The 18,930-nt window shown below is 44.6% G+C and overlaps 1 protein-coding gene across 1 annotated transcript in view; it reads left to right on the plus strand.

Annotated features, from left to right (window-relative positions):
• Positions 1 to 18,930, plus strand: part of CCDC60 (coiled-coil domain containing 60) — a 151,423-nt gene that overhangs the window by 58,934 nt on the left and 73,559 nt on the right. The window contains exons 2-3 of the mRNA XM_090062608.1: positions 4,326 to 4,397; positions 10,358 to 10,449. Coding sequence (XP_089918734.1) covers positions 4,326 to 4,397; positions 10,358 to 10,449 — 164 coding nt within the window. The remainder of the gene's footprint in view (positions 1 to 4,325; positions 4,398 to 10,357; positions 10,450 to 18,930) is intronic.

An 18,930-nucleotide genomic window follows, 5' to 3' on the forward strand; every position in this document is an offset into this window, starting at 1 on the left:
GAAACAGCAGTGCCAGCTCCATATCACTGCTATGGGGTAGACTGGAGCTCCATGCTCCATGTCCTGGGCTGGAGCAGGGATAGAGCTTGCCCATGCAGAGCAAAGGTAAGGGCAGGGAGGGGTGTTGAAGGCCAGGTGGGGTGGGGGGCAGATGGAAGAAAGGGGGGCAGGGACCTGAGGCTGCAAGTGACAGAAGCAGCATGGAGAGGGGAGGAGCAGGGAACAGGAAAAAGGGGACTAGGGGCAACCTGAGGCTATGGGGGGGCAGGCACAATGGGGGCTAAGTGCGGTTGGCTGGGAGACAGGCAGCAGGGGGCAAGCTCAAGCTGCCTGCCTCTCACTGCCTACCCCCTACCACCTGCCTCCCATTACTGCCCCCCATACCTGCCCTACCACATGCTCCCTTACTGCTTCCCCCAGTGTCTGTGCCTTACCACCTGCCCCATTACTACCTCCCTCATCACATCTTTCCCTACCATCTACAGCAGTTGGGAGAGGGGGAGGGACAAATTTAAGATGATCCACAAATAATTAGATTCCATACATGGAAAATTACAGTAATTTATTGGGGGGTTATCTTATATTCAGGGTCATCAGGTATGTGAGTTAATACAGTAGTTGTGTTGTGCTGCTCATCATGAGTATTTGAGAGAGAGAGCAAAAGTGAGAACATGGCTTGTAGCATCACTGCAACTTGTCCTGGGAAAGATCTAGTGGTAGGAGCCAGGCAAGAATGGTCTCAGATACTCTAGTAATAAAAATAGTATAAAAAACCTTAATAGAATGGAACTAAGATCCTGAGAAGGGAAGAAAATCACAGTAAAAGAGTAAGACAAATAGAAGAGATATCAGAAGGTGAGGGAAAGAAAACTGGAGGATGAACATTAAAATAACTCAAATATTTTTTGAGTGGACACTTCTCACCTTATTCTTGAAACATCATGTGTACACAAATTGGATTCTTCTTCTTAATATGCAACTCTGCTGCATTCCTGACTTCAGTCTCTTTTCTCTTGAAGAACAAGCATAAACCTTGTGGCAGAATGCCATCTCAATATGGCCAGGCAGCCCCGTCCCCATGTGCTTCAGGTAACCCTGGAGTATAACCTGAGCTGGATACATTCCTGAGGGAGGGAGAAACCTGTTCCTGTGGATATGAGAAGCTACAGGTATCAGGCTGGGAGGAGAGGTGAATGACCCTGTCCCTCTGCCGGGTAACCAGTGATGCATTTCAAAGGTTGGCTGGCAGCCAAAATCTGATGGCTTTTATTGGATCAGGTAAATGAGGTCAGAAGGTCTATATAAGCCAAGAGCGCTGCGGGGGCGGGGGGGAAGGCAGCCCTGATGAAGACACAGAGCAGCTGAACATCTGCAGCTCTCTCTCTCTCTCTCTCGAAATATATGGACACACTATGAACTGCCTGCCTCCAGAGGAAAGCTCTATCAGCCTCTAGATGATGCTTGTGAGAACCTACAAACCTGACGAGATACAGGCAGTCCTCGACTTAAAATGCTTTGAGTTACAATGTTTTGCACTTACATTTATAAACTGACACCTTGTTTCAACTTTATGACTTCAGTTTCAACTTACAAAGCTTGATCCGATGCCAGCGAAGCCATGCCAGCGAACAAGTTCGCTGTGTCGCTCATCTCCCTGGAGAATATCTGTCCAAACTTGCTTGGACGCTTTCTTTAAGAAAGCAGACACGACTCTAGAAAAAACTTGCAGCCAAGTCTCCTGAGAAGACTCCAGCCAAGAACCCTTCAAAAAGTCCAGCAAAGTCACCTCAAAGAAGTCCCTCCAAATCAATATGATTGCTATTTGTGATATAAATACATTAATATAAATAGCTATATTACTCACCTGTGATTGACTGAGTACAACATTCCGAGGTATTTTTGGTGAAAATAGGGTATCGGGCCTTGGTTCAGGAATCAATCCCCATTTATAACATTGTTTCTTATGAGAAAATTGGTTCCGAGTTACAACATTTCAACTTAAAATGCGGTTTTCAGGAACCAATTGTGTCGTAAGTCCAAGGACTGCCTGTATATATCTTGCAGTAACTCAGATGTGTGATCAAAGGCTACCCAGCCACACAGTTTGCTGTAAGGTATTTCTCTGATTTTGCTGTACCCTATTCCAAACCTACTCCTTGTAATCAATAAAGCTGTCCACTGTACCTGGCATGGAAGGCTTATTGGGAGAAGGTCTAGATTATGCCTTGGGGTCCCCTTGGTCCAGCTGACTAAGGGAGACCACTATTTGTGCTTCAGACTAAGGGAAGCACCCCAAGCTCTTGCAGTGGGTTGAGTACCCGTCCAATCTATAAAGCCTGTAGAGCTTTATTAACCTCAAGAAGCACAGAGCCACTAACAAACTGAGACTCTTGAGTGGGGACTGCGTTACTCCCAGGCTTGTGGATGAGCTCCAGGAAGAGGGTCAGCCAGACATAAGGCACCCCCAGGGAGGCACTTGGAGCTTGGTAGGTGCAGTAAGTTGGGAGGCTTAGCACAGGAGCACCCCCCACTGGGCTGCCACAAACCTTAATCTGAGTTCCCTGGCAATTTCTAGGGTTCCCCCCAGCTAGCTTAATCCTCTACTCACTCAGAGCCACTCTACATTTTATCTTTGTAAATGGGAACTAGTAGGTCCTACCTTGTCTGGTAGAATGACACAACAGAATACTTATTTGTATCTAACATACCCTAAAGCACATATATACAGGATTGTACATGCGGAAGTTCAGGCTTACAACTATAATTTTACCAGCCTAGATGCATTAGAAACTGAAAAAAATTAGGTTGAATTTGGATAGGCAATGCTTTGTCCTACAGGTTTTGATTCCAAAATCAAAATCCAGCAAGGACTGGATCAAAATTAATTTCCAAAATCATGACAGTTTTGAAAACCCATTTTATAGACGTAAGTAGAATTGCATAGATTATTTAGTATTCATATATCTAGTTTTTAAAAATAAATGCATTTAGAAAGTGATCACCTCATCGGCAACCAGGAGAAACTTCCCGAAGCAAATAATATGTTATTGTTTATTTAATTACATTCATTTATTAATACATTTGTTAAATTAATGATTGGACACTACTCTTCAGACTGTGGGGGATGGGAGCAAGGTGGGCTGGCAGGGGACACTGGCGGAGCAAGGCAGGCAACAGACACACAAAGGTTAAGGAGAACTCACCCACTGCTACTGCTGCTACCATTGTCCCCCACTGACCTGGGGGTGGGGGGAGCCCCAGATCTGCTCCTAACTCACTGCAGCCAGGGGCTGTGGGGACCAGCCACTCAGGATGCCAGGGTCACCTGGGGACAATGGCAGTGGTACGCAGATTCCCCTTTTTGGCACCCGTTCCCTATCTGCCACTCCCCCACAGGTGTCCCGGGCTGCTTGGAAGTATGTGCTAGTAGGACAAGCCCCCTCACAGCCACTGCTGTCCCTGCCCAAGTCAGCTCCTTGTGCAACTGCTCCCCATGGCCCCCCAGCTGGAGTGGGACAGGAGTGGCTCCAGGGTTTCCCTCATGCCTGCAAAAGCTGGAGACAGAGGTGGCAGCAGGCAGGTTCCCCCTTCCAGCACTTGTTCCTGTCTAGCAGGGGACATGGAGGGGTGGGGGCGGCAGGGAGCAGGTGCAGGAAACGGAAACATGTCCTCCATTGCTGCTATCCTCTGCTGAGCCTGACACCCCAGGCAGCTGCAGCTGGAGTGGGGCAGGAGCAGCTCTGGGACTCCCCTGTACCCGGCTCTGCCAGAAACTGGCAGCAGCATCTGGTAGAACTTAGAAATAAACTGGTGTTTGGAGACAGGAACATCTGCCTATATTCCACTTCAGGGTTGGCATGAGTCTACATTAGTTGTGTGCAAAAAACACATACCCAAGAATAATGATCTGTCACAATGTATATCTTCAGAAAAGAACAGTTACAAGTAAGTACATTCCTGGTCCAAGTTTTAGAAATTGGATTTTTCTTTTGGGTTAGATGCAGTTGGACCAGCTAACAATGTTCCATGAGAAAGTTTATTCTTTAAACACTGTAAGCACTCAAGCATAGTAATTTAAATGTGCTTGCATTCTGAATGGTGTTTGTAGATGACATAAATAATATGTTTATGTATGCCGAAATTATTCAACTGGATTGTCTTTCTCCATATGAAAATTAGCTATCATTTATGCTTATTATGAATATGTATAAATTTAGCACAAGAAAACTGACTTGCACAAGTGTATTGTAACTGTTGTCCTTTACTACCCTGATTTTTACAACCTGCAGCATAATATGATTACATGCTTTTGACTCGCTTTCTAGGAACCAACAAAAGAAGATGTCTATGTTCCTCAGGAAGAGATGACTACTACAAAGGATTCCCCCAAGCCAAAGGTGAGTTTAAATTACTCGCTAAAACAATTAATCTAACAAGACACTTAAGCAAATGGTTAGCTTTAGACGGAAGGACTTCTCTCACTTGTTTAGATACTTGCATATATGAATCATGGCTTGACTCTCTACTGTACAGAATGATATTATGTTGATGCTTTCGATTTTGAGACCAATTTGAAAGTGTGTTAAGAAACCATTTTTTGCCGCCTGATAAACATTCCAAACCCCAGTTCTCCTGTTCTTAAACTCTCACTGAAGTCAGCAGAAAGATTGCCTAAGAAACGACTACAGAATCAAGTCCTACTTTGCTAAGAGAACTGTTGCAAGCTTAGCAATATTAGTGTTATTCCATTGTGTTAATTTAAATGTACATGTTTCAAAAGGCAGACACTTAAGCTATGTTGAGATCAGCTCAGAAATGGATAACACATTAAAATTATGCTTTTCATTTCTTTACATTGATTTATACTGATTTTCAAGCACCTGTGAGCACCATTCATTCAGAAATCTCTAGAGCCAGATTTTTGTACGGGTCCATTTTGGTGTTGCTCTTCTAAGGTCAGTAGAGATACACAGATTTATACCTGCTGAATATCTAGCCTATAGACAGATTTTTTTCAGCCTTTACCCAAAGTGACCCAAATCCATTATTTTAAATATTGAAGGTCTTAGAAATATTTCACTCAAATGCCGCCTCCTGCTAAGCACAGAACAATTACTGTGGCAAGCCCGCTGCTGTAATTCATCCAAGATCACCCAAGCATATGTTCTAGTTGGCGAGTACTTAGTCCTGTCATATAAGTGTGCAGAATTACAGTATAGTTTGTGACTATCTACGCTGAAACAGTTCGAGTGCTATCAATTTAAAGAAAACCTTGGAAGCTGGTTACTGCATTGACCATTCTAAAGTACATTTCACTCTCCACATTTGGATTTTACAATCCATCAATAAGCTCCTTTTTTTCAGTGTGTGTTAACCTTTTCCTTGGTTTAAATCTGCTAAATCTCCCTTCTGTTTAGCACAAAACTGAATGTGCTATGGAGAATGGAGGATGATTTGATCATGATTTTGCCTCAGTATAAAAGTAACGAAGAGAAAGTGTTGTGTGCAGGGGCAGATCTGAGGGGGAGAAGGGTGCCCTTATGCACTTGCACCTTCCTTTGATTCCTGATTCACTCAAAATTTAAAACCAGCTGCTTGGCAGGGGCAGCTGCATTTGTAATCAGGCAGTGCTAAGGAGCTCGATTGACTTCATGGCTCTTTATTAGGGACCTACCCAAATCAAGGAGGCAGACAGCTTGAGGTGCAGTTTCTCAGAAACCCCCACATGTATCTCCTTGAAACCTGGCAGGCTTCATGTCTTCAGAAGGAGCTACCATCCCTGCTGTTTTCATTCAAATCTGCCAAAAAATGACAATGTTATAGGCAGTTTCATGATTCCCCATTATTGCTTATGGGCAAAACATCAAAATAGCATTGATACAGTGAAACTGTTTCAACGAAACAAAACAGAGCAGTGCTTTAAAATGAAATGAAACTCAGAACAAAACACTGTCCTGCTAAAATGGCAGTCAAAACAGAACTCTGCTGTTTCACACAGCCCTAATGGGCATCCCCTATCTGTGGCTTTTGGCATACTGGGAACTTGAAGATGGAGGTTCCTGGCTAACAGGTCTTGCCTCTCTGTTCAGGTTCAAACTAGTTACCATATTTGGGGTCAGGAAGGAGTTTTGTCCCATGGCCAGATTGGTATAGACTCTGGGGATTTTTGAAGTGGCAGATAGGGCAGGGTACAGAAAGCAGAGCAGCATAAAGGGATCAGTGACACTCAGGGAGTTCATAGAGCTAATTTGTAGCATGCCTGCTAAAAAGGTTAGCCCTTACTGTTTAAAACAAACAACAAATAAGATTCCAAAAAGCATATCTTTGAAATTATAAAAGTTTTATGAGAGTGTCAGATGTCTAGTTTAGAATCACTTATAAACGCTGCTGTTCATAAAAAGCATCGGCTGGCCTCTCTGTACTGATGCAATGTGTTTTGCTTGGTACAGAGAGACTGAGATAGGAGCTAAAACCTTCCTCTTAAATTATGCATTTTTTTTTTTTTCCTGCAAACCTTTAGTGTGTGCAAGGAAGAAAATCTCCTACTGCATACTTTCTAAGGAGCATAGTAAAGAAATCCCTTTTGTTCCTATGCAATCAACCCTAGAATAATCTCTCTCCTGCGCACCTCTGCAGGACTTTAGGAGATGCATAGGTCTGCAGCCAATTCCCATGTATGCTTTGGGTATTTCTGCATAACACAATGTAGTGCCATGCAGAGATCTGAGCCAGCTTATGTACAAGAAGCTGTATCTGCAAGGCACTGCATTGTACTATGTAGATATACCCTTTGTCTCTGTCCAGGGACACCCATATTATACATTGCAGTGAACCACAAATTTACTCATGCATTCATGCACAGTGAGCCCTGCTTTCATTACATGTGTTACAAGCTTAACAAAAAAGATGCAAAAAGTAATGCATGTGCATAGCATATAATTTTAAAAGGATGTTAACAGTGAAATAAAAATAGATTTTCTCTGGAACGCTCAAAGATACTACTTTTAAGTGAGAGTTAGTTCCATGACACATATGAACTTTTTATCTTCTATATCAAGGGTTGTCAATTATTTCAGCTGGAAGGCCACTTAATGAGTTTTGGTGAGCTGTCAAGGGCTGTGTGGCAGGGCACTGTTGGTGCCTGCCACTTTAAGATCAGAGCCAAGCAGCCAGCAGGTGCTTGATTGTGGTAGCTATTTTAGATCCCTGGCTGCCTATATAAATAGATCTGTTCCCTGCTGGCAGGCCAGGTAGCAACGCTGCCTGGCCACTGGTATCATCATGGAGGTAAGGGAGGAGCTGTAGGGGATGTCTTGGAGGCTCCTAGTCCTGGGCATGACCTAAAACTACACCCTGCCAGGAGTGGGTGGCCTGGTGGGGCTCTCAGTGGTGTGGGAGCCCTCAGCAAATGCCAGGCCAGTTACCACCCCAATGAAAAGCGGGTTGGGGTGCCTTAACCCCAGCTTCCAGGACTGGGTGGGTCACCTGCTACTAAGGCCCAAAGGGCAGACCCCAGGGGAGAGAGTGGAGCTAGAGACTCAGACCTGATAGAGAGATTACCCTTGACTGGTCAATGCTGGGGCCAGGACCAGAACGGTCAAAAGGGCCAGGGGCCCACTGTGAGGGATGCCCGGAGCTAAGAGGGCCTGGGGTTTCTGACCGGCCTTGGAGGTGAGGCCAAAGGTCCTGGGGGGTGCCACCCGAGAGGGGAAAACAGTTTCAGGGAGCTAGATAGCCTGAATGAAGGTGGGGTAGGCTGCTGAAATGGAGGGATCTCAGAGGGGTCCTGATTAGAGAAGTCTGGGGCCCAGTGTGTGGCCGGCGAGATTAACATCAGCAGATGCCATCTGCGAGGCATGGGCTGCAGTGTAGGGGAGGTACAGAGCCGCAGATAGTGCCCCCTGGCATCAGAGCAAGAAACAGGCAGCCTCCCACCTAATTAAGATCATTAACCAATTAACAACAGGGCATGGCAGGTGAGAAGGCAGGCGGTTGGCCCAGAAACAGGTGGGTGGAGCAAAGGCGAATCAGCCCTAAGAACCCCCTGTTACAGGCCGCAAGGATTTATGTGCATTTGTTAGATGTGTTAGGAGTGATTGCATAATAGCTCAAAATACAGTGTTATTCTTGTATATTGTGTGGCGGGGGTAAGGGAGTGTTTGTAGGGGGTGGTTGGGAAGTGTGTGTGTGTGTGTGTGTGGGGAGGTATGGGTGTGGTCAGTGGGGTGTGGGAGGGAGGGTTAGGGTAGGTGTTGTATGGTGGAGGGTAGGAGTGTGTGGGGGGGATATTTTTCATAGATTTCATAGACATTAGGGCTGGAAGGGACCTCGGGAGATCATCGAGTCCAGCCCCCTGCCCAAAGGGCAGGAAGTCAGCTGGGGTCATAGGATCCCAGCAAGATAAGCATCCAATTTACTCTTGAAGGTGTTCAATGTAGGTGCTTGAACCACCTCCGCTGGCAGACCGTTCCAGACCTTGGGGGCTCGGACAGTAAAGAAATTCTTCCTTATGTCCAGCCTGAAACGGTCTTGCGGGAGTTTGTGACTGTTCGACCTCGTCATCCCTCGGGGTGCTCTGGTGAACAGACGTTCCCCCAGATCCTGGTGGTCACCCCTGATAAATTTATAGGTGGCCATCAGATCACCCCTGAGCCTGCGCTTTTCCAGGCTAAAGAGTCCCATGGCTCTCAGCCTGTCATCGTAAGATCTGTTTTCCTGACCTCTGATCATGCACGTGGCTTTCCTCTGGACTCTCTCAAGCTTCTCCACATCCTTTTTGAAGTGTGGAGCCCAAAACTGGATGCAGTACTCCAGCTGCGGCCTCACCAAGGCCGAGTACAAGGGGAGAATGACGTCCCGGGATTTGCTCGAGAAGCATCTATGGATGCGCGCCAGCATTTTGGTTGCTTTACTAGCCACAGCATCGCATTGCAGGCTCATGTTCATCTTGTGGTCAATGATGACCCCCAAGTCTTTTTCTTCTGTAGTGCTAACCAACGTAGCACTGCCGAGCCTATACGGGTGCTGCAGGTTTTTCCTCCCAAGGTGGAGAACCTTGCATTTTTCGGTGTTAAACACCATGAGGTTCTCGTCTGCCCATTTGCTGAGCTTGTCCAGGTCAGCCTGGATCACCCGCCTATCTTCTGGCGTGGATGCTTTGCCCCAAAGTTTGGTGTCATCGGCGAACTTGGCCAGTCCACTCCTGACTCCAATGTCCACATCGTTAATGAAGATGTTGAACAGTATGGGTCCCAGGACAGAGCCTTGAGGGACCCCACTGGTCACAGGGCACCATGATGAGTGACTGCCATCAATCACAACCCTCTGGGTCCGACCACGAAGCCAATTTCCCAGCCAGCGGATCGTGGTGGAGCCAAGGCCACAACTGGGCAGTTTGGCCAAGAGGTGATCATGGGCGTCTGTGGGTGTGTAGGGGATTATGGTGGGGTATGGGGGAGCTATGGAAGAGTGTGGATGTGCTTGAGGTTATGGTGGAGGGTGGGGTATGTAGGTATGTGTGTGCAGCAGGGAGGTCCTCAGAGTCTGTGGAGTGTGCGAGTCCCTGGAGCTGCATGTGGTGGTATAACTCACAGCTGCTGCATTCCCATCCCAGTCCCCAGCTGCACGTGGTGGCAGCAAGTGTGACCAGCCCAACCCAGCCCCATAGCGTGCAGCTCCTGCGCTCTTGCAGCATGGGGCGCCAGCCCAGCTTGGCCCCACAGCACACGGTTCCACACTCTCCCACCCCCTTTACCCCAGTGGGAGGCCCTGGCCCTGGCCCTGGCCCTGGCCTGTTGGGGCACTTACCTGAATGTCCATGCTTGCGGGCAAGGAGGCCTGGAACAGCCATGGGGTGTCTCTAACACCCCTTAGCTCAGGACTGGGGGGGGGCGGGGTCAGGCCAGGCTGGAGTGGGGGTTGTTTGTTTAGCAACCAGAGCTGTACGTCCTGTACAGAGGCACTGGCTTGCAGAGGGGCACCCCATGGCCAGGGCTTACAGAGGGGCCCCACAGGCCAGATGGAATTGCCTGGCAGGCTGGATCTGGACCACGGGCTGTATTTTGCTCACCTCTGATCTATAACTTTAACTGTAGAGTTAGTCAAAAATGTTGCGAGAACTTTTTTTTGCCTTGTAATGGGGAAAACATATTAATTATTTTATGTACACTTTAAGAATATGACAGACAGAAATGTAGCCTGTCAGATGTCAGGTAAGGATTTCATATAGTATTAGTGATTAAAAGCAGAAGGTTAGAATGGAAACTAGCATGCATCCTCAACATTGGATGCCACTTCTGTCCAGTCATAATGAAATATTTTCACTAACACAATTTTTTTTCCTTTTCATTATCTTCAGTCTGCTCCACAGGAAAGTCTGAAGAAACCTGCTCCATTCAAGCAACTAGAAAAGAATCTGAGGACTCTCAGTAAAGATCTTACTCATACAAGGTAAAAATGTGACAGAAAGTGACCATTTCAGAGTCACAGGTAGAAAGATGAGGGATTTATTGAGCAGCACTAGCAGCAACAAGGTTAAGCGCATAATTGGCAGCAATCCCAAGGGTTCAGAAGAAGGAATATATTACTCTGTTTGTATAACATTGACACTTGCTTCTAATGTTATCATCTTAACATAAGGTTAACAAACAAAACATTAAGAATGCGTCAAGAATGGAATAGAAAACAATAGGGAAATGATTATAATGCCACTGTAGGAATGAATATATGCATTCATTTAAAATAATCTATTTCCTTCCCATCTCAAACATAGAAGTAGAAAGTTGTAACACCTCTGGCTGAGTTCTGCTAATATATCATCACTAAACTGTTATAACCTGGGTTCCTGGTCTTCTCTGATTTAAAAAAAATCCCCAATTTTCAGGTTTAAAAAAAAATCCAAAATCCACATTTTTCTATGATCAAAATGAAACACCATATATAGCTATGTATTCGTAGCATTTCATTTTAATCACGGGAAAATGTGGATTTTGGGTTACTTCTTTAACCCAAAAATTGGTTGTTTTTTTTTAATCAGAGAAAACCAGGATCCCTGGTTGGGTTTGGTTACAACTTTTGGATCCTGTGTGCTTTTAAGAGAGTAGAGTCTGGACAAGAGCAATGTGCATGTTTTATCTTTGCCTCCAATGTCAGCTTCCAATATGTAGACTCCCTGTCTGATCCATGCTGTGATATGTGAGATTGCAGTCCAGTTGTCCAGAAACCAGAACAACTCTCAAGCTTCCTCAGTCACTTATGTGTGCTTCCCAAGAGCTCTGGGTTCTAGTTTCCCTCTCAGGAGAGGTAGTAAACAGATCAACAAGATTGAAACTCCTTGATGCACAAGTGTTTAAATCTCACTTCCTGATTGCAAAGCAGACGTACCCCCAAGTACCATTTATTATATTTGTTCAATAATAACTTAAGTATTTATTAAACTGCATTTGTATAGTCTTTTAAAATGTTTTCCTGGAAACTTCTAACTTTCTAAATGTGAATGTTAATGTTAACTTAGAAAAAATAATTAAGTTTTTGCTACTAAAACAAGCAGTTGTTTAAAAAAAAGATGATTTACTCCTGACAGGGCTTAGTTATAACCTGCTGCAAATAAACACTGACAAATTACCACTGGCAGTCCCAGCAGCATACAGATTACACAAGTGTTTACAACAAGGTCTGTAGACTTAAAGTCTCTGAAAGCATTTTCCACACAACAATTGCCAAATTAAAGCAAGGAGCAATAAGAAAGACAGATCATTAGTCCAAGAAACAGATCATTTCTTAGGTTAAGCCTGGGAAATGTTGTGTTTTTTGAATTGCTGAAAGGCTTTATTAGCAATATATATATTAAAAACAAAGATGTATGACCTGCAACATTAGCATAAGCTTATAATTGCACAAAATTTGAGAAACTCCGAACTATACTTCTCAAAGTAAATATAACTATCCTCTTAGAACACACGTTATAGTGCAACTAGAACACTAAAGCTAGGTACAGATGTTATACTTAATGTGCGTTAAGCACACAGTAAGTGCTTTAAAGTCATAACAGAACAGACGTTCATGGCACTTAAAGAGTTTTAAAAATGGCAGATCCTGCTCTAAATTAACCCGCAATGGATATGGTATTAGATTAAAGCACTTGAGGTTAGAGCACTTTTTTGAACATCTGTACCATATCCATTGTACTTCAGCACACAATGTTGCTGTCATCCCAAGGGACCCTCACTGGGTGGCTTGCTAGCCTCAGCTAGTGCTCATCTGTTTCAGAGCACTTCAGGGGAGAGGGAGAAAACGGAGCCTCTCTGCCATGTGGACCTGGCTCAGACCCCACCAAGCCCTGTGCCCACAAGCTTGGAGGGCATCTCCCAACTGCAGCCAGGCTGTGCCACTTTTTATCGCACTGGGAACAGAGAGGCTTCATTTCCCACCCTCCCCCCTGGGCCCAGTTCCTGGCATAGCAAAAAGTCAAGCCAGGCAGCCCTGTGCTGGAGCTTCTAGCTGCCATTGTCAGGAGGCTTAGGGGATGGGGGACGGGGAAAGGAACCCCCCACTACAAAGGCCACCTCACAGCTTGCTGACTGGGGTCTCAGGGTTGGGGGCAGATCTGGGCTGTATCCACATGGAAGGAACTTCCCATCCCAGCCACTTGACAGCTGCAGCCAAGAGTTGCAGCGGAGGGCTGCCCAGTCCAGCCCAGCTTATCACCATGCCAGAAACTAGGGCCAGCGGGGGGAGGAAGGGAGCCCCCTTACAGTACAGATCCACCCCCACCACCCAAGACCCCAGCCAAAAAACTGTGGTGGGGGTGCTCCCTTTCCTCTCCCACCTACCCAAGCCTCCTGACAACAGCAGCCAGAAGCTGCAGCACAGCAACATTTGGAACTGGGGCGAGGTGGGGAAAGGACTCCCCCTACCATGACAGCGCCCCCCCCCCAAACACACACACACAGTTTGCTGGCTGGAGTCTCAGGGGGGTGCCAGTCCAGGTCCATATGCAGGGGTCATAGAAGTCATAGAATCATAGAAGTTGGGTCAGAAGGGACCTTGTAGATCTTCAAGTCCGACCCCCTGCCTGGGCAGGAGAAAAAACTGGGCTCAAATGATTCCAGCCAGGTAGGCATCAAGCCTCTTCTTAAAGACCCCCAGGGTAGGAGCCAGCACCACTTCACTTGGAAGTTGGTTCCAGATCCTAGCCGCCCTGACAGTGAAGTAGTTCTTACGGATGTCTAATCTAAACCTACTCTCCAACAACTTGTGGCCATTATTCGTTGTCATGCCAGGGGACGCTAGGGGAAACAAGGTCTCTCCCAAACCCTTCTGGTCCCCCCTAGTGAGTTTATAGACGGTCACCAGGTCCCCCCTCAGCCTTCTCTTGTGAAGGCTGAACAGGTTCAGGTCCCGCAGTCTCTCATTGTAGGGTCTGCCCTGTTGAACCCGGATCATGCGGGTGGCCCTCCTCTGGACCCTCTCAATGTTGTCCACATCCCTCCTGAAGTGGGGCACACAGAACTGGACACAGTACTCCAGCTGTGGCCTGACCAGTGTTGCACAGAGGGGGAGGATCACCTCCTTGGCCCTGCTAGAGATGCACCAGTGGATGCACGACAAGGTCCGGTTAGCCCTGCCAACCGTGACCTCGCATTGTCGGCCCATGTTCATCTTGGAGTCAGTAATGACTCCAAGATCCCTTTCTGCCTCCGTGCTCTCAAGAAGGGAGTTTCCCATCTTGTAAGTGTGCTGCTGGTTACTGCTGCCCAAGTGCAGCACCCTGCACTTGCCAGTATTGAAACGCATCCTGTTTTTGTTAGCCCACCCCTGTAACCTATCCAGGTCTTGCTGCGGTCTTTCCATCCCTACTAGCATGCTCACCTCACCCCAAATTTTGGTATCATCAGCGAACTTAAACAGGTTGCTTTTCACCCTGTGGTCCAAATTGCTGATAAAGTGATTGAACAGTGCGGGCCCAAGGACCAAGCCCTGGGGGACTCTGCTGCCCACTTCTCCCCAGGTTGAATATGACCCATCCACCACCACCCTCTGAGTACAACCCTTCAGCCAATCTGCAATCCATCTGACTGTGTAGGCATCAATGCCACAGTCACCGATATTTTTTTAATGAGGATGAGGTGGGAGACGGTGTCAAAGGCCTTGCTAAAGTCCAGAAAGACTACGTCCACGGCGACACCTGCATCCAGTTTTTTGTGACCTGATCATAAAAGGCAGTCAGGTTGGTCTGACATGATCTGCCCCTAATGAAACCTTGCTGGTTGCCCTTGAGCATCATCCCTGAGGCCGGCCCATCGCAGATGTGCTCCATGATGATCCTTTCAAAGAGTTTCCCTAGGATTCAGGTAAGACTGACGGGGTGTCCATTCTCCCCCACTGCCACCTCCTCAAGGACCCAGTTCCTGGCCTGGTGAAAAGCCTGGCTGGGCAGCCGTGGAGTACAGCTCCTGGCTGCAGCTGTCAAGAGGCTGGGGTGGGAGGTTTGGGGAAAGGAAGCCATCCTGCTGCATGGACCTGGACTACCCCCCTTCCCCCGCAACTCCCCAGCCAGCAAGCTGTGGGGGGGGGTCCTCTTGTGGTGGGAGAGCTCTGTTCCCCTGTCTTCCCTCCCCCCAGCTGCTGCTGATAATCACCAGCTAGTGGGGAGGGGCTGGGGAGAGGGGCCTGGACTGAGCCTCCCCCTCTTCTTTCATTGCCCCCTGTCTCCCTCCCTGTCTTGTCTCCCCCCTGCCCCATTATCATGGTTAAGTCCTAATGACATTTAGCATCATAAACTTGGTAACAAAATATTTGTTAAAACCAAACAGCAATAAATACAATGTCCATCATCAAAGTTGGAAAGACCAGTTTGATAAGACATGACTCATTTGCCTGAAACGTGTTGTTAGCTCTGTTAGATTGGCTGGCTGAATTCATTGTTCACAGTTAAATTTCAGTGGGATTGTCACTTGGAGGTCAAATTACAGGTTTTTGATGGTAAACCCCCTCAGCTTAGTTTTGGTAGTTGAGTTTTGGGATACATCTACATGGAACATGTCTCGTTCCAAATCGTTGTTTAGTTTTGAACATTCTGCAGTACACAAATGACCATCAGGGGGCTGGACCCGATGACCTCACAAGGTCCCTTCCAGCCCTAAATTTCTGTGACTCTGTGAATCACATGACATCATTCTTAGAAGACTCGGCAGAGAGAGGTCCATGACTGATTTGGGTGTGAAGAGTGAGAACTACCTCCTTTTCCCACAGATGATGTTTAACAAACTAGGATGAGTCTTACTCTAAGGCAGGATTGAAAAGCATGCCTTTCCTAAATTATGTCAGTTTTGTAGATCAGGTTAGAACTTTGTCTTCTGGGGCTCTCAATTTTACATTTTTAATTTGCTGAAATTTAAAATGAGTATATCAGAGCTAAAGACTCTCTGAACCTTACAAAGGAATCTGAACCTAGTAAAACCCATGTGATTTGATTTATATGCCCATATCCCTGAGCATTAGAGAAGAAGCTAGTGCAGGTTCTAGACGACAGAAGTGCTCTGGGTGGATCTGATTGCAGCTGTTATAAAAGATATTTTGCTGAGGGGAAGTCTTTTTCTAGGGAAGCCTCAAAGAGGAATCTCTGAAATAAGCCAGTTCTATATAGAAGGTTGCATAATATGTGCTTCAAGACTGACATTCTAGTTCATTTCATATGAAAAATCTGAACATGGGTACATAAAAACAGACCCACAGAGGGCTTGGCTGAAACAAGTGGGCCTAGTGATTTTTTTTTATTATTATTATTATTTTTTTTTTTATTACTACTATTTACAACAGGGCTAAACAAAAGACGCTTATAATAAATGACTTAAGGTTGTAGAATTTTTGGACTTGGCCAGCCTAGAAGTATTATGATTCAAATTAGCTTTTCTTTGGGAATACTGTCAGCAAAGTTCAAAAGTTTCTCTCAGATATAGTGGATATTTTAATAGCAGTCTGGTAGATCCATCATTTTAGAGAGCCCTCAAGTGCAAATTGTACTTATAAAAGCACTAGACTGTTGGTCCTGGAGAGTAGTATGTAACATTTTTTTTATACAGAACTGGCAGGCATCTGTTAAAAGCCCCATCATTGTACTACAGATCTGACCCAGAGAAAGTAACTGAGGGATTTCAGCAGCAGAAAAAAACTCAAAGTCCAGGCTTGCATGTTTTTGTTTTTTATAATGTTTTACCATGTAAAACTAAACATTAATGCAGTTTGGTGTGTTTAGGCCAGACTATGTGGAAAAAACAAAAAAGTGTTCAATTTTGCTTTTGCCCCCCAGCATGTTCCAGGTAGTATGACAGTAGTGTATTAGGGATGGCCGATGATCTAATGGTAAGGGCAAAGGAGTATGAATCAAGAGGATGGTGATTCTAAGACTTGGCTGAGCCACTGACTCTTGTTATGACCTTGTGCAAATCATTTGACCTCTTTTCACCTCTGTCAAGAGCACTGTAAATTGGTACTGGAAACTAGATGATGTATCTGAACTGAGCTCTCCTGTATAAATATTTCTTTTTAAATTGGCATGGACAGCACAATGTGTATGAGGATCTCATGTCCGTTGTGACTGAAAGCCAAAAATATTTTCTGCTGGGGTGGAGTTTCTTCCACCATTTTCAGTAAAACCTAAAAGTTATTTAATTCAGTTGAATTCAACTTAATAATATTGCTATTCATATTTTTATTTTTTTCCTAGTCTTTTAAAATGTGGCTGTATTTAACTGAGAAATCTAATAATATTTGTCACTTGTATTTGTGTACATACAAAATATTAATTAGTTAATCTTCATAACACCCCAGAAGGGAGACAGATGAGTAGGTAAGTATTAGTAACCCCATCGGTAAACTAAGAAAACTGAATAGGAAGATGAGATGAATAACATAAGACTATTTTAAAAAGTCAAATTGCAACCAAGGTGTTGGAAATTAAAGTGCTCTGCTTATTTCTCACTGGTGTTTCTATTTCTCTGACTTATTTTCTTTTAAAGCAGCCTACTAAATATAAAGATTTCAGGAAAGTATTTTTTTAGATCATCTTCTAGCACATTCAAGGGAACAAGTGCAGGATTTGTTGCACACATTTTGTAGGAATCTACACAAGATGCTAACTGCACAGGATCCAAATAATAGTGTACAGTAGCACGTTACAGCACCAACGGTGCTAATATACTACTGCACAGTATTATTAGGCAGTAGCATCTCATATAGATGTGCCCAATATTGAACATTTTGCTTACTCTTACTTTAACTGAAGACATTTCTCAGTTTCTCATATTACTTTATAATACAGTTCTAATTGTTTCAATCATTTAATTGTATCATATGCCATAAAATTATATTCAATGCAAAATTGGCATAAGTTCAATTAATTTACTTTCACTTCTACTCACTTCTACTATACTCCTCTGTATATCGTATAAGCATTGAAATGTTTTGATTCCCGTTATAACAAACAAACAATATGCCAACCACTTATCTTGATTATCTGAATGATGTTAAATCCACCATGCAGAGAAATAGCAATGACAAAAGAGGAGTAATGACCCAATAGCCCTACTGAAAAAATATATTTGAGATAGGAACCTGTGGCCTGGTGCAAGCTCTGGTTTAGATAATTGCATCACTATTCAGGATCCCAAATGTGTAGGAATACGTCTGGATAATAACTGCAGCATGTGGGAAAGGAGCTAGCTGAGAAAAGAAAAAGCAGGGGGAAAAGAAAATAGTTTTTTTGAACATGAGCCACTAGCAGCCACAAGGCACCTTTGATGCTGCCTTTCCTTCTTATGACAGCAAAGAAATATGTGCTAATAGTTATGGGCTAGGAACAGGCACTCAGTTCCAGCAGTGTTGGACATTTCCCAGAAATTTCCCAGCAATCTGCAGTGTTGGAAAATATGACAAGAAGGAGGATCATATATGCCTTTCAGCCTCTTGGATGGAAAGCAACAGAGTTGCCTCAAGTTCTCCAGCCAGAGGGCAATAGGGAGCTGCTTCTTTGCTTTTAAGTTCTGCTTAGGATATGAAAACACGTAATAAAAATAATGATAACCTGTAATTTTGACATCACACCCACTTACAACCACATTCTTTCAAACACGCACAATATTTTTCCTTCAATGCCCTCAGTGACACAAAAAACGAACATAGTAGGCAGAGTGGCTGCTTATCCTAGTCCTCCATTGTCAATCTTCAGTCTTTCCCTTTTTCTTTCTCCCTGATGCTCTTAAAGTACTGTTTGTGCTCCCTGTTGATTGTTGCACCCAAGATTTTACAAATCATTGGCTGTGTTAGGTCACTTTAGATAGAACTCTGTCAGTTTAAAAACATCAGATGCCTGTGCCAAAATGCAATTAGGAGTTTACTTGTCTGTGTGCAGGCAGAAAAAGATAAACCAGCTGAAGAATCTGTAGATGATGACCTGTTCTTTTTCTTCGTAAGTCAGAGCTTTTCAACTTCCTTTTAAGTGAGGACTGAATCTGAGTTCCTCTAAAGTAGTTCTGATTGACATAACCAAGTGTTTGTCAGTGTAAGGTTCACATTACACATGGATAGAGCACAATACAGTAGTAGAGACAAAGCCTTTGTCCTTCAGCATTCAAATACCTTCCTAACTTTGAGCAAAGAATTATGTTTTCAGTTCTGCAGCAGAACATCTTCTTTGCTATTTTTACTAAGACTAAGCAAACTCAAGCACAGAGACTTTGAAATGACATCCAGCTCTGAGAGAGATCCTTTCTTACTGCTTTGTTCCTATGACATCTCTACATATGATCCAAAAATAATGTTCAGTAATTCACAGTTGGGAAAGGAGTTACTGTTTGAGAAACAAAAGAGCAGAAGTCTTTATAACTAATCATAAATTATTGAAAGATATAGGAACACATATCAAAAAAGGCA

The sequence above is a fragment of the Crocodylus siamensis genome, chromosome 9, assembly GCF_052110815.1.
Source record: "Crocodylus siamensis isolate JL-2025a chromosome 9, ASM5211081v1, whole genome shotgun sequence".
In the NCBI taxonomy this organism is placed as follows: domain Eukaryota; kingdom Metazoa; phylum Chordata; order Crocodylia; family Crocodylidae; genus Crocodylus; species Crocodylus siamensis.